The sequence below is a fragment of the Pantherophis guttatus genome, chromosome 3 (assembly GCF_059756535.1).
Source record: "Pantherophis guttatus breed Tessera chromosome 3, ASM5975653v1, whole genome shotgun sequence".
NCBI lineage: Eukaryota > Metazoa > Chordata > Lepidosauria > Squamata > Colubridae > Pantherophis > Pantherophis guttatus.
Window position 1 is genome coordinate 60198846 of NC_142065.1, and position 16815 is coordinate 60215660.

The 16815-nt window shown below is 38.0% G+C and overlaps 1 protein-coding gene across 3 annotated transcripts in view; it reads right to left on the reverse strand.

The window, feature by feature from the left end:
• STIL (STIL centriolar assembly protein) overlaps window positions 1-16815 on the reverse strand; it is a 31022-nt gene that overhangs the window by 6587 nt on the left and 7620 nt on the right. For all 3 annotated transcript variants that reach the window (XM_060689905.2, XM_060689904.2, XM_060689903.2), the window contains exons 4-15: window positions 15682-15797; window positions 12659-12846; window positions 11953-12200; window positions 10428-10511; window positions 10167-10253; window positions 9092-9239; window positions 7742-7851; window positions 6935-7046; window positions 5028-6068; window positions 4426-4588; window positions 3587-3809; window positions 2115-2307 (exon numbers count right to left, since the gene is read on the reverse strand). In XM_060689905.2, coding sequence (XP_060545888.2) covers window positions 2115-2307; window positions 3587-3809; window positions 4426-4588; window positions 5028-6068; window positions 6935-7046; window positions 7742-7851; window positions 9092-9239; window positions 10167-10253; window positions 10428-10511; window positions 11953-12200; window positions 12659-12846; window positions 15682-15797 — 2713 coding nt within the window. The remainder of the gene's footprint in view (window positions 1-2114; window positions 2308-3586; window positions 3810-4425; window positions 4589-5027; window positions 6069-6934; window positions 7047-7741; window positions 7852-9091; window positions 9240-10166; window positions 10254-10427; window positions 10512-11952; window positions 12201-12658; window positions 12847-15681; window positions 15798-16815) is intronic.

The following is a 16815-nucleotide window of genomic DNA, read 5'->3' on the forward strand; positions in this document are numbered from 1 at the left end:
CTCCGCCTCAAAAGAGCTGTCTGGGTGGGAATTGTTTGTATTTTCCCACCCTATCCTGCTGTTGGTCCTGCCTATGAAAGGAACGTTGAGACCTAGATGATCCAATCCCACCGTCGGCCCCCCGGAATGATTGGCATCAGAAGTATGGAGGTGGGCATGGGTGTGCCTGTCAGGATAGAGATGGAAGGATCTTATGTTTGTCTTTCAATTCCACAAGCAGAGGCTCTAGGGATTCTCCGAACAGGCGTTCCCAGAGAATGGGGCAGAAGCCAGCTGCCACTTTTGTTTGGCATCTGCCTGCCATAGGCGGAGCCAAAGGAGACGCCTGGAAGCCACAGTGGAAGCAATTGCCTTTGAGGCAAACCTTGCAGCTCCAAGCATTGCGTCCGCAGAGAATTCAAGGGGGGCAGATAGTTTATTCAAGTCCTGATGGGCGCGCACATCTGCCACGGGAATCTTGTCCTGTAATTGTATGAGCCACATTAATGAGGCTTGATTGAAAAAGGACGCTGCGGTGGAGGCCTTCACAGCCCAAGCCGCTGACTGGTGTGCCTTTCTGAGAGACTGTTCAGTATGTCTATCCTCCGGCTGGAGGGCATCCTCAGGGGTATCCGTCATAACTGATGGAGGCGCCAATGTCACTATTGCTCCATCCACCACCGGCACCTGAAGTGCCTGTGACAAGTCTGGGGCCATGTTGTAATACCTCTTATCCAAGGAGCTAAGATTTGCTCCTGCCCCCGGGGTAGTCCACTGCCTATGTACAATATTTACAAATAATTGTGGTCAGTTGATACCTGGCCCTCCTGCCTTTCCCCAGAGCGGATTCCCGCTGCAGTCGGACTAAATATCGCCTCTGCAGGTAAGACCCTCTGTCTGACCGGCTGTTGCCATGCTGCAGGGGCAGAAAATGGATCTGGGAGGGAACCATACAGAGTTTCCCTGTTGCTGGGCGGATTACCTGTTGAAGGCTGCTCAGGAGTGCCATCTGGTGATAGGGACTGAACCTGCTGGCTGTCAGAATCCTCAGGCAGAATCAACTGCTGTTCTGTATTATGGTGGGAAGAGGATGTTGTGAGTCTCTGAGGGGGATCCTTACTTGTCCCCTCTAATGGGGACATCTCCCATCTCCCACTCAATTGCCTTCTGGCGTCTCGCTACGTCTTTCTCCGCTGCCTTTGCGGCTTTCTTTGACCTCTTAAGACAGTTTAGCCACAGCCCTCCTACTCGCAGCCCTCGATCCCGAGGTTTCTGCAATGTCACCTTGGCCTCTGTCCACCATTTTCCTGCTAGAGTCAAAGGTGGTCAGTGGAAAAGCGGCTTCTCCACTGAAACCGGGAGCTGCGTCCGCCACTTTAGGAGCAGCTGCCAAGCAGCTGATTAGAAAAAACCCCCGGGCTTTGCAGACAAAGTCTGTGGCTGCGGCGGCTTCCGAGCATGCCTACTAGTGAGCAGAGGCTCGGGAATTGGGGGCCCTGGTCCGCTGTGGCCGTTAGTGTTGCCACCAGAATATGCCCGCAATCGGGCAGGGACTTGGCAAACACGGCCATTAAACTGGCGGCAACTGTAAGCTTGACAGCTCAGGCTTACCTGACACCCTGGCCACCCTTCGGCAAGAAGCGGAGCACAAGGCCTCCCTCCGAGCCGGAATGCATCGGAGCCTTGATGGTCTGAAGGCTCTCGGGCCAGCGCTGCAAGCTATGCTTGATCTGGCTGCCCAGTCAGTCACCGGCCGGTGACCCAACTTGCTGCAGCGCAGCCTTCAGCAGGCTCAAGCTAAAAGCTCTTCATGCTGGAACAGTTGGTGGCACAGCTACACGGTGGTGATATAGCTGTCACAAATAAAGCCACAATCGAAGAATATAAAGTGGAATGGACTGAGTCAAAAAGCTGGAGACCGTTGATGTAGGCATGTCCTCGCAGCTTTGACACACTCAGTCCTATTGGGTAGCAGGCGAGGACAACCCATTCCTGGATGCTGCCTCCACTACAAGGGAGAAGAAAGACTTTACTATGAAGTACTTTTTTAAAAAAATCAGAAACAAATAATTTATAGGGCCAGCACTGTTAAACATTTGAATTAAATAAAATTATATTGAGCAAACAAAACTTACTAATAAATCCTGATACATTTTTTGATCATTTGGTGATACAGTTGGTGGGGTAGTAATGGCACAGTCAAAATTTTGTTTATCAGTTGGTTCAAAATTATTGCCAGTTTCTTCTGACGGATTGGTTTGCAAACATTTGTTACCATTTTCATTCTGCAGTGAAGCTTGGTCAATTCCTATGGCAAGTGGTCCATTACTATTAGTAAAAACAGATATGATTTGAATTAAACTATCAATACATTTATCATTGTAGCAGAATTTACATCTTAAACTAATCTCATATTTTCCCAATTCTTTAAGATTATCATCAAACTCACATTTCAGAACATTTATTATGTTTTTAGATCGGAAATGACTTAAGTGTTCATCTTCATTTACCGCAAACAATATGTTCATTAGTAGTATCTCCATCAGTATATTACTTGAATATGTGAAACATTTTCCAGTTATTAAAATAAATATGGATTTAATATTTTCTGTTGAATGTTTTATGCGGAACTGCATGTGTCAAACAATTGTTTAAATCCAACTTTTCTTCTGGGGTGTATATAGTATTCATTTTGATTATCTGTGCATGAAAAATATGTTTTTAATTACTCTGATCTTACAGATAATTCTATTTTGTGTATTATTCCTGACCAGGATAAGGAACATGAATTGACAGTTTCTTGCAAAGCAAATCTATTATCAATACCTGTATACTGAAAAAAGTCTTCAGATTGCATCTGTTGGTGTTTCCCTGACTATAAGTTGAGGCTTCCAAGAAAGAGACCAGAAACCAGAGCATTCACAATCACAAAGGATTAATGTGAGTAAAACCTCTCATGATGAACTTATTATGGTACCAAAAATATGACTGTGATGCATGAGATGAACTGCTTAAATTATGCTCCCCCACATTTTTCACAATTGATGTTATTCCAATTTTTGAGGCCTACTGAGACTGACAACATTGGAGCAGATCTTCAAATGGAATACAGCAAGTTAAAAGCAAGTTGGAGCTAGAATCAAAATATTGATTCTATATGCTATAGAAGTTGCTATATAATTCATTTAAAGTAACTACTATGAAGAAAATAGCTATCTGGATTCAAATCTAAACAGTAATTTTGAATCAAGCTGCTTTTGAATTATACTCTTAGGATTAAAATGTTAGGTTTTCAATAGGGGGCAAATATAGAAAATATATAGGCAACTTATTTTGAGGTTTAAATGCGTAAGATGTCATAGTGCAAACAATTCAATTCAGCCAATCCAGGCTGCTATCTATGAGCAATATATCCTAGACTATAAGATATAGCAATATAGCATATTACTGAAAACATTAGAATAGAGCTGAACCAAACCAATCTGGTATTAAAATACTAGCTTCAGTTCTGAAAAAAAAACCTCACAGGTGACTTAAACATAACAAAAGATTTAGGCAAAATTTAAAAGAAGTCAGAAAGAATATTTTAACTTTGTAAAAAAATTACCACAGGCCTGCAGAAGACTGATTAGTTCCTCCTTCAACAATATGGACACTATCAACAAAGCTGGGTATATCAACAGCTTTTAATGAAGAGGCAATGCTTGTTTGACTACTGTCCTTTTCTGCACTCATAGAAATAGTGATGTCTTCATTGGAAATTTCAACTTCATCTTCTTTCACAGACTCTTTCTTCTTTTCCAAAGGGGTATTCCAAAACAAGCTGGCACCTATAGGAAGTCAAATAAAAATACTGTGTAATTTAAACTAGGCTACTGCACTATATGCTGTATGTGATGCATATCTTGAAATAACTTTGCACCATTTACAATGCACTTACTTCATTACTGATATAAACTGATCTGATTACTGTACTAATTCTTATTGTACATGCAACATTTGTTAAACAACTGAAAAATGGTAATCTATCACCAGCTTGTCTTTGTATGCGGTGCTGGTTTGTAATCCTAAAACTGGCATAAATAATTCTAACCAGGCCTGAGGGTTATATGATCCCTTTACAAAATACCTCTTTAGTAACAGAGGTCCAATGTGTCAAGGTGAAAATATTATAGCTGGATTTTTTTTAGGATTTTTAAAAAAACATGTTGATATTTGCTTTGTGTTAGTTATGAGCAAACTAAGTTAAACAATCCAGTTATTTTACAAAATTATAAATCTGAAGCATAATGTTATATTATAGTATGGGTCACTAAGTAGGTTTCTGCAGAAATTAAAGGGCAGATTCATAATAAGCTATGAACAACCAGAACAAAATGGCTCCAATGCTTAGCATTTTCTCCTGAGTTTAGTGTCATTTAAAGAAAATGTACAATAAAACATTACCTGTACTCACTGCAATGCTGATACTTTTCTTCATGTGTAACCCTGGAGAAGACTGGGTTTCCATGGCAACAAATTCTACTTGCTTCTCAGACTGTATGCTATTGTTTTCTATGGATCTGGAAGCACAGGACTGAAGAGTTTGTGCCTCTAAAAGCTGCTGGATCTGTAAACAAAATCTGTGTTAATTGAACATCCCGGATAAAAAGAGAACCAATTAGTATAAATCACTTGATAACAATTTATCCTACGTATATTTAAGACTGTTTTCCTTTCTATGAACTACATAAGGCAGTGTTTTAAAGCCCCTTTCATATATAAGAAGATAAAGTAGGGCACCGTACCACAGCACAGAAACAGGTAGTTGAAATTAAAGAAAATCATTAATTTAGCTGGCTTCTGTTCAATATTGACTTTCCAGCATAAGAAATGTTAATAATAAAAACACAAGTTACATTAAAACTTCTACTTGCCTCAGAGATTGAAACAGAAACTCCCAAATTCCAGCTTGAAAATTACACGTCAATCATGTCAAACAATCATGTCAAAGAGCAATTATACTTCAGTAAGGAAGCCAAATAGATTGTTGAAATAACCCAACCAACCTGAGCCTGTAGCAGCTTGATTTGCCTATGCTGTTCACCAAGAATTCTGTAAACATCTGAAGATAATTCCACCATTTCATTATCTGATACTGTATTTGCAGCAGGAAGGTTCATACAAGCTGAATGTGTTGTATGTGACTGTGCATTACCATGATTTACTGGAGATGACATTCTTACTGCAGTGGATGTGTTATTATTAACAGGAGAACAATTTCCTATTATTCCATGATGGCCTACATTAATAGGGCTACTTGCGGCATACACTGGATTGCAACCACCATTTACATATTCTTGATTCTGATGGAACATTAATTTTGTACTCTCCTGGGTAGGACCTGAACGATTTTCAGGGCTGTCGTTACATAAGCCTTGCCAAACATTTGCTGGACTATATTGTATATGGCCATACTGCTGACAGTTGCAAATACAAGGAGAACAGCATGATGGACCTTGAATTGGTACCCGAACTCCCAGGGGTCTTCCCAGATAAGATGGTGATAGTGTACAAGCATGCCAGGGATACTGGGAAACCACAGGAGGTTTGTTAGATTTTTGTGCTGAAAAGCCATTAGTAGAAAGTTCTCCTTTCTGTGGAACATCATCATTATTTGCCAAAGGTCTTTCAGAAGGAATTGCACGTTGATGCAGTGATGTATTTTGTGGAAGTTCATTACAGGATATTGAAGGAGACGAAGTAGGTACACAGCCCCTTTTTGCTTGAGAGCCAGCTGGGCTGGACTGCAGTTGTAGTGGAGACTGCATTCCTTTGTAAGGTTTTAAAGATGCAGTCCTGTGTTTCAGATGACTTGGTATTTGCTTTGGAGGAGGCTCTCTGGCACCTGAAGCAAAAATCTGTCTCCCAGCATCAGAGCTCTGAGAGTGCTGGGGAGCATGCGCTACAGAGTATGCCATCTTAGCAGGTTGGTGTACAAATGAAGATTGATTTTTAATCACAGCCTGTTTAGATGTTGGTACAGATTCTGTGGGGATGCCTTCAAGTACAATGGACAGCTCAGGAACTGAAGGATGGATCTCAGTCATCTGAAAACCAAGACAGTTCAAAAATAAAAATATTTATGAATTCTTAGTTTACCAAATTAATCTGAAGTATTTTTCTCTTAGCATTTACACCCCGAATAGAACTTAGTGCGAAGAGAAATAATAAGATGTGAACACTGTAACAAAAATAAATATGTCTCTACTAGGAGGCCTAAAATATGATACCCTTCCAATGAGGCACTAGCAGTCTCAAATATCAATCAATCATTCATATACATATATACATATATACATACATACATACATACATATATATATATATATAGAGAGAGAGAGAGAGAGGGAGAGAGAGGAGGAGAAGATACATAAGTGCAAGTGCTTAATGTAAGAACATGAAGAAAAATACACTATAAAAATGCTTTACCCAATGTAACACTATAAAACCTAAATGTTTGCAGGTATTGATTTTCTATTACTGATTCACTTTCAGTTTAGAAATAAGAAAAAACAAAACTAATTTGATTCATTTGGCATTCATTTAAGTTCTTAATAAGCATATCAGTATATCCACACTTTTGCTAGCTCTTGTGTCCATATGTTGTGAGAACACCTCCCTATTTAATTGAGTCAAGTAATTTTGCCATGGTTCAGCTAGTTTATTACTTTTTGCATATTCCCACAGCATAATTATGCAGAGTCCTAAGAAAGTGTCTTCTTCAAACTTAATTTGAAGATAAAGCAGCAATAAAGGGTTAAGAATCCTGTAGTACAACCTAGTGGCAGGATTATGACATAACACCTATTTGTAAGAACTTGGAACCGGAATACCGGTAATATTAGTTACTCAAAATAAATACTGCAAAGCTAATTTATTGTGACTGGTTTCAGACAAGAAATCTAGAATATACCGGTTGATTGATGGGATGAGGACGGGGAAAAGGTCTTGGAGAAGCATCATCTTCCACACCAGAGTCATGATCACTGACAGATAGTTTATTGGGTGAGCAATCTATGGATAAACTATAAAAAAATAAAATTTTATAAAACTAGTAAAAAATAACTGTTATCTATTTTTTACTCCTGTAACATATTACAAATAATCACGGGAATCACACAGATTTTTAAATATTATTCTTATATGCAATATGCCATTTTATAATATAGCAGTTTCAACTCTTTGACATGTCATGGCAATTTACACATTTTATGACCATTATTAAACAAGAGAAAGATGAACAACTGTTTGTAAACAAGTCAGATAAAGCATATACATTTTATTGTCTCTTAATTTTTTAATTTTATTGTATTAACAAATATTGTATTTGTTTCTTGGTTACAAGAATAGTGTTTCTCCTAATACAGTCTTTTCATTAAAGAAAATTTATACTGCGAGATTAGAAAATAAAATCTACAAAAAATGTAAATACACACATACTGCCTGAGATCTTTTGGGTAGTTTACTTTTGGATAATAAATTACAACTTATTGTGTTAATGAAATGAACAATCTAAGAAATCCTATTGTCTTATCTCCTACTTTTCTGGAAGATACATTTCACATGGCAGCAGACAGGAACACCTATCTGATAGCTAATTATTCCTATTGAAAATCTTTATTAATGCAAGATACTGTAAAAACTTTGGAAGTGATTGAATTGTACTGAAGCAAACAAACAGTACAGATTATTTGCAAGGAGAGTTTTAAAAATGACTCACCTATTTATGGAAATGTTTTTTGAAATTTTGCTGAAGAATTCTGTTTCTGCATTTATATTTTCTGAGTTCAGTTCAAACTGGATAGGGTATTTATCTGAAGGTTCTACTTCCTGAAATGAAATAGATATAGAATAGATACTAAGCCAGACAGTCTAATCACAGTAAAAGTGCACCTCTCTACATCAAACAATAGTGATGCTGACTATTTATTACCTGAAAGTTTTTATGTATCTATATGTAGAGGATTCATGACTCCTATAGAGAATGCCAGAAGTAAAAAATTTTTTAAAAATTTAATTGCTGCAATTTTCTAGCAATCATATTAAGTATACCGTTTCCCGAAAAATAAGACATCCCCTGATAATAAGCCCAATCGGGCTTTTGAACACATGCGCTAAAATAAGCCCCCCCCCCGAAAATAAGCCCTCCCCGAAAATATTTAAACACATGTGCAGCCAGTCCTCACCATTTCCTCTGGCTTCCTCCACGTGCCCCAAAATAAGAAGACCTCCCCAAAAATAAGGCCAAGCTCTTATTTCAGGGTTCAAAAAAATATAAGACAGGGTCTTATTTTCAGGGAAACATGGTAGTATAGAGGTACTGAAGTATTTCTATTTGCTTCTCAATCTTCTGAAGTTGTTCTCTACAGCAGTTATAATTACTATGCCGGTAATCAGAAAAATGATGCAAAATAAATAATCCTACTTAAAATAACTATCTATTAATCTTTCCAAATTGAGAGAACAATTGTTTACCCCTTTCATCAACAGCAAGCATCCCACAAACCTATTCTTCAGTTTGGTTCAGTAAAAGCAACAGTTAAACCTTTTAGAATATGTAAATTATTCAAAATGCAATTTTTTTTAAAGATATGGTTGGCCCAACATCTTTTATGATTAGTCTTGAAATCAAAAAGCTATTCTTTTCAGATCCCATAATTATTATTATTTTTTCTCCACACAAAAATCAGGTAGTTGCCAAGATTCTCCACCTATATTCTTTTCTTTTTAAACCTACAAGATAGATTAGGATAAAAAGAATGACTAGCTCAAGGGTAAATATCTCAGGTTAAGTAATAATTTAAATCTAGATCTAGATCTCCAGTCTTAATCCTAAATTTGTTCCTTCATAGTGAAACTTCAATAGTAGCTGTTACTTTTGGAATAAAGTTTTATTTAAAATTTCTAAAGCGATTGTCCTTACTGGAGTGTTAAGGACATTTGAAGCCACAAACAAAACCATTTCACAATTTGAATATATATGCATTCTAGTTCTTGATATTTTGATCTTATAAACAAAGTAGGGCCATGCTATTTCATATCCAGCATGACAGAAAGTCAAGCAACTTACTTTGAACAGATGTAATGTTTCTTTGCATGTAAGTAGCTGGAAGTCTAATTCAGTACGCCCATCATAAGGCAAGCATTCATAAAACTTTGGATCTTTATAATTCAGAGCAAAAAGAACTACAAGAAACCTTCCCGTTTCAGAAAATACCCTAAAGAGAAGAAAAATATTCTGTATACAAAGTAATGCAAAAATCACAAATTCAGAATTTCCAATGCCATAACATAAATTGCTCACTGCCAAGAGTCATTAGTTTGAGATGGTTATACAAATTGAATAAATAAACAAACCAAAGCAAGTAATTATAAATGTTGAGCAGAATTTAGCATGTTTTTTAAAAATATAGTACAATATTTAACTAACCATGCTAGAGTCTCAATCACTATCTGTATTGCATGTCATCATTTATCATAAAATGATTAAACAGTAAAGTTACATTACCTTCTTGGACTACTGTGCAAAACTTATTATTTCCTCCTACAGTTTGCAAAGCAATAAATGCATGCAAGTAGAATGCAGGATGATGCCATCTAATCCCAAATGAATTTACTCTGTATTTGCAATGGGCAAGCAAAGCATTGCTCTGTGTTTATATAAAATACTCGACTTTTTGACATAGCCTGCAACCATTTAAAGTTTAGCTCAGATTATGTTTTAGAAGACCTCTCCAATAAGATTCTATACTAGGCATGGGTATCTGGCTGGGTTTCTAAAAAGTTCTATCCCACTTTCTAAAACAGTTCAATACAAAAATAGTACAATACATTTCTATGGTCTAGAAATCTGTTGTACTTATTCTTGCACAATATTTATACATTATATATTACAACTATATATTGTTCTTTCTGAGGTACTTTTTTAATTGCCCAAAATATTTAATAGTATTTTATGCTATCTACCAATTCTAATTTGCTTACTAATCTATTTTAATGACCTTTTCAATTATACATCTTGGATATTTTAGCAATAAAAAATAAAATAATATAAAAGGCCAATAAATTAAAATCCCTATTACTGTAACAGTAAGAAAAATATTCCCTATTTCTATTAATTGAGAACTAATTTTAATTATAATTACCTCTCTTGGATTGATGAACTGTATAAGTATCGCAGACAAAAGGCCCAAACGTGTGGATTATGAATGTGAACTAGCCCACTTAGCCAACTAGAGGAATAGAGGAGGAAAGATACATTTGAACGCTCATATTACAACACTTGCATATCATATAAAAAGAAAATCTAGATTGAATATCTGAGGTAATCTGCAAATATACTGCAAATGTTTATTATAATACAAATTCACTTTTTATGGAAAAAAGTTCATCACCCAAATACTTACAGGCCAATCAGTGGCAATGTGCATGCTTTGGGGTCTGATTCCAGAATTAGAAGAAGTTTCCTTGTTTGATCCATTGAAAGATATCTACAAGTAAAACAAATGATTTTGAAGAAATGAAAGAGATTTCCAAACTAGCAAAAAGCTTTTGCCAGCGAAGTAGCAAATAAAGGAGATAAACACACCAATGAATTCTTCACATTTTATATATAAGAGAAATGTGCAAGCTTCACACAATAGACTATACATATAACATTAAAAGAACAATTTTGTGTAATATTTTTTTCAGTAACCTTCTGAAACAAAAATGGTCAGTGCATATATTTTACCCAAAAGGACTAGAACAATGTAATAATTAAGTTATTACTGGAAATTACTCTTAGAAGACGGAGAAGTCAGGCAACTGACACTTTTACACATTAATTATTTCATTTAATATTACCACCACCTTATGAAAACAATTGCAGCAGCTTCCAAATGGTCAAAAAGAAGACCAAAAAAACCTACCCAACAAAAAAACCAAAAACAAACAAAAAAACAAAACAAAAACCAACCCACCCATATTTTCTGTCTGAAGGACCAAACATTTATCATCTGTACAACTGTCATAGTAATGTAATCCTAGAATTGCCTCATTCTAGGCCTGAGAAAGTGAGTGGCCCAAGGCCAACCATCTGGTCTTATATCTAAGACAGGACTGGAACTCACAGTCTCCCAGTTTCTAGCTTGATGCCTTAACCACACCAAACTGGTTCTACTTTTTAAACTTATCCCATATTAAAACAATAAGGACAGTGCAATGGCCAACCACCTTTCTGTGGAGTGTAGAAGAGAACAGAGATGGCCTTGAAGAAGACATATGGAAAGTATTAACTCAGCCTGGAAGGAACAAGGCAGAAATTCAAGATTGTTCCACCTTGGCTTTCTCTGGTTTAAGGTGGAAGGAAAGGAATGCTGTCAAGCGTTCCAGCTTCTGTTATTATATATTATATCAATAGAGTATTCCTTGTGTCTGTTTTATGAAGTGGTCTATGATAAAGGGCTGACAGATAGAACAGAGATCAGCAATAAGGGCAGCTCAATTAATGTTGGTATGCTGGCATACTTTTCTTCTGGCTCAAAGATTGGAGGAAAGCACTGGAGGAAACCTGCCATCCATCCACTTTACTGGTGTCTATTATTAGGTAACTGTATAAGAGAGAATGTTCCCTCGTGGCTGAATTAAATACTTTTTTTTGACAAGTTATTATAGCATTTTTCAGCTTAATATGTATTTTCAGTTTAAAATTCTTGGAGATTAGTGTAAACTTCTAGAACCTGCCCTAAAAGAATGAAGCCTTGCAATATTATTTTGGAACATTTCATGAGTGTGCATGTATGACATCCTAGGGCTGGCCCAAGGTCTACTATTTCAAACTAGCTCTTTAATTTCATTCAAGAACTGGAACCCTTAGAAAGCATTCAATTAAAAACTGCACTCTTGAATGAATCACAAATAACGGACATTGCCAAACTCAAATTAACTTACCCATATTTGTAAGTTCCTTGGATGTGTGCAATATTCATGTTGCTACTTAGGTTTCTAGCAAGGGCTGTAGGAATTATTGGGATAGGCTTCACAGGAATGCATTTTAAAACATTGGCCACTGTAACTGCTGCCCAGTGAAAATCAAAATTTAAATTGTCCATATTCTCCATTGAAGAGATGTGAACTCTTAAGGTCAGCAGTTTGGAAAGTTCCAAAGAATCTTGGCTGTTCAGATTCTGATGCAGTATCTATAGTAAGAAAGTATCAAAATGAATCTCAGATAGAAGTAACATTAGGAGAAGTATCAAGCGGAGCAGTATGCTCCGTCCCATAATTGAGTAGACCAGGTTGCTCTGATAAAAAAAACACTTTATCATTAGGAGTTGTTTAAAACAGGGAAAGGCATCATCAATAGCAGCATTTCTTAGGCATGCTTCTATATGTTTACAACACAGTTGAAAAGAACAAGCAAAACAATAGGGAAGATATTCCAATTGTTCTTATCTCTGCTTCTGCTTGTGCCACCAAGGAGAGTGTCAGAAAATATGAACGATACTGGATATTGAGAGTCTTATAAGGATTTCACATGTTCAAATATGCAATCTTTTTTTTAATAATATAGGGGTATAACTAGAGACTGAAATATTATACAGTCAACACAAGGTATCATCCTAAAGAATAAAAAGAATGTTCCCCAAATTCTTACCTTAAACGCTAAGTTAAAATCCTCAAAGGTGTGTACTATGGTATCATTTGATGAACATTCCCAAGCACCAATTCTGCATGGGATGAAAAAGTCTCCAGGAAGAGGTGCTGTGGGCATTTTTCCCAAACCATTTGGTTCTTCACGACCAGGATCAAAACGGTCTACTGTTAGCAATACACGTTCACCATCTATGCCAGAAAATTAGGACAATTAGTATGCTTTCAATTTTTATTTCAGAGTTACTACCCCTAAAAGTTTACCAGTGTCAAAATCTAGACAAACTTTGCTCCAAAGAACTGGGATGACTATAACTTTGTGGCTAGAAGGCACTCAGAATATGGTAAAAAACAAACGGTCCAATTTTGACTCCACATACTCCACAACAGGTAGAGTACTCAATGTACTCTACAACAGGCAAGAATACAAATGAAGGCATATTTCCAACTCATTAAAGGAGATGCAATTTTTGCAGGGCTCACATAATTGCTTCAAAAGCAGTTTCCTGCTGTCTTAGTATGTACACCTGCTTCAATTTCTTTCTTATATATATATATGACTTATGTCAACCATATTATTATTATTATTATTATTATTATTATTATTATTATTATTATTATTATTATTTATTTGTTTGTTTGTTTGTTTGTTTGTTTAATTTATATACCGCCCTACTCCTGAAGGACTCAGGGCGGTGAACAGCCAAACAGTAAAAACACATAAATACAAAATTTAAAAACAAAGTAAAATCGAATTAAACAAATTTGGCCCAAGACATATTAAATCATTTAAAAACCAATTTAAAATTTGTGTAATTAAAAAGAGAGAAAAAATTAGGCCAGGCCCGCCTGGTGGAATAAAAAGGTCTTAAGAGCGCAGCGGAAGGTGCCCATATCCGGGATCCTCCGTATCTCCGGGGGGAGCTCGTTCCAGATAGAGAAGGCTCTCTATCTGGAACGAGATAGAGAAGACAGAGAAGGCTCTCCCCCTGGGGGCCGCCAGTCGACATTGTTTGGCCGACGGCACCCGGAGGAGCCCCTCTCTATGAGAGCATACCGGCCGGTGGGAGGCTATTGGTGGTAGTAGGCAGTCCCATAAATAACCAAGTCCTAAGCCATGGAGCGCTCTAAAGGTGGTAACCAAAACCTTGAAGCGCACCCGGAAGACCACCGGGAGCCAGTGCAGCTCACGCAGGAGAGGTGTTACATGGGAACGCCATGTTGCTCCCATTACCACTTGCGCGGCTGCACTCTGCGCCAGCTGGAGCCTCCGGGTGCTCCTCAAGGGGAGCCCCATGTAGAGAGCGTTACAATAGTCCAGGCGGGAGGTGACGAGGGCATGAGTGACTGTGTGTAGGGAGTTCCTATCCAGAAAGGAACACAACTGGCGAATCAGGCGAACTTGATGAAAAATCCTCCCAGTCACGGCCATCAAATGCTCTTCTAAAGACAGCTGTGAATCCAGGAGGACGCCCAAGTTGCGAACCCTCTCCGTGGGGGCCAATGATTCGCCCCCAATAGTCAGTGATGGCACCAACTGACTATATCGGGACGTCGGAAACCACAGCCACTCGGTCTTGGATGGGTTGAGCCTGAGCCTATTTCTCCCCATCCAGATCTGCACGACCTCCAGGCACCGGGACATCACTTCAAGGGCATCGTTGGGGTGGTCCGGGGTGGAGATGTACAGCTGGGTGTCATCAGCGTACTGGTGGTACTTCACCCCGAAACCACGGATGATCTCACCCAGCGGCTTCACATACATGTTGAACAGGAGGGGCGAGAAGACCGACCCTTGCGGCACCCCACATATGAGGGGCCTCGGGATCGACCTCTGCCCCCCTGTCAACACAGACTGCGACCAGTCAGAGAGAAAGGAGGAGAACCACCGCAACACAGTGCCTCTCACCCCTAACTCTTCCAACTGGTGCAGCATGATACCATGGTTGATGGTATCAAAAGCCGCTGAGACATCTAACAGGACCAGGACAGAGGAGCACCCCCTGTCCCGAGCCCTCCAGAGATCATCTACCAACACGACCAATGCCATTTCCTGCTATACCTGGGCCTGAAGCCTGACTGGAATGGATCCAGATATGTCGTTTATCCAGGTGCTGGGGGAACTGTTGCGCAACCACGCTCTCAACAACCTTTGCACGAAGCGAAGGTTGGAGACCGGACGATAATTAACCAACATTGCTGGGTCCAGGGAAGGCTTGAGGAGAGGCCGCACCACCGCTTCTTTCAAGGCAGCGGGAAAGTCACCCTCACCCAACGAAGCATTTATAATCCCCTGGAGCCAGCCTCATGTCACCTCCCGGGAAGCCAGCACTAACCAGGAGGGACATGGGTCCAATAAACAAGTGGTCGCGTTCAGTCTGCCCAGAATCCTGTCCACGTCCTCAGGGGTCACAGGATCAAACTCATCCCAGATAACATTCTCAAGACCTGCCCCAGTCCCTCCCCCTGAGACTACCCAGTCGGAGTCCAAATCTTCCCGAATCTGAGTGATTTTGTCATAGATACTAAACAAAATCCTCGGCTCTACCCTCCAAGGGGTCCTCCTGCGCTTCCTGGTGGAGCAGGGAGCGAGTCACCCTAAACAGGGTGGCCGGGCGGTTATTGCTGCAATAAGAGCAGCAAAATAACTACATATGGAGTCTTGTGCACTGTAAACCATCCTATTTTGATGCCCCACAGAGCCCAATAAAATATTCTTGCTTTAATTACTTAAACCTTCAATTCCTTTCCATGTAAGAGGAGAATAATATAACTCTCAAATAAATCTGAACTGTAGAGAAGCATCTTTGAATCATTTATATACCCAAGGGACTGAGAAATTCAAGTTGGTCATTCATTATTAAGTAGAATCAGCTTAGTGATGAAACACATAGTCGTAAATAATAGATTCTAAGTTCAGTACAATGTTTTCTATTCCTTGGTGTTATGTCACAAAAATCATGTTAAGAAGAAATAAGTTTATAAGGTTTACGTATTCAATCAAAAATAGAATAATTGCATACTTACTTTCATCTACTGCAAGAGTGCCAATTAAAAAACAGGTGAACGGCTTCTTTCTACTTTGCTTAGCATGACGATGGGCAAGCCGCAGTGTTTTTTCAGCAATTATTACTTTGGGATTTCTAAGGGATAATAGACACAGAATTTACTTTTTATGAACATACCAAACTAAGACATTCAGTTATCCCCCAAAACTATTAATTACAAGCAAAAACAGCACACCAGGGATTGTTGCACATTTGTGCTATCATCTTACGGGATCTTTTGGGATTTAGGAAATATACATCTATTAAAGAAAATCTATTAAAGAAAATAACTACGGATCTTTGGTCCAAAAAATAAAAGAAGATTTGGAAAAATGGGGGAAATTAAAACTGTCATTGTTGGAGAGAATCACAGCAATAAAATCAAATATACTGCTAAGACTCCTTTATTTATTCCAAACAATCCCAATAAAATTAGATAAGAAATTTTTTAATAACTTGGACAAAATAACTACAAAATTTGTGTGGGAGGGGAAAAAACCAAGAATTAAATTAAGTATATTACAAGAAGATAAAATTAGAAGTGGATTTGGATTTCCGGCATGGGAAAAATATTACAAAGCAACAAGCTTAACATGGATTAGAGAATGGGTAACCTTGGAAAATCAAAGATTATTAAAATTAGAAGGACACGATTTAATGAAGGGATGGCATGCCTTTTTATGGAGCCCTAGAAATAAAACATTTCAATAATCACATTATTAGGAAATCATTGATTGGTACATGGCAAGAAATCAAAAACAAACATTACATGAAAGTTCCCGGCTGGTTATCAACAATAGAAGCAATAACATACCCCAACACATTAGCAAAACAAAAAATGATAAGATAGAGATATTAGATTCACAAGGAGTATTGAAAACACGAGAAGAACTTAAAGAACAAGGAATATTAATAGATTAGTGGCCCTATTTACAAATTAAAATAAGGTACAGAAAAGATCAAGACGAGGGAGGAATAAAACCAAAACCAAACCGATTAGATAAATTATTAGAAACTAAAGAAGAAAAATTAATTTCAAAAATTTACAAATATTTATTAGAATTTGATTTAGCAGAAGAACTGGTTAAAGGACAGATGATAGCATGGGCAAGAA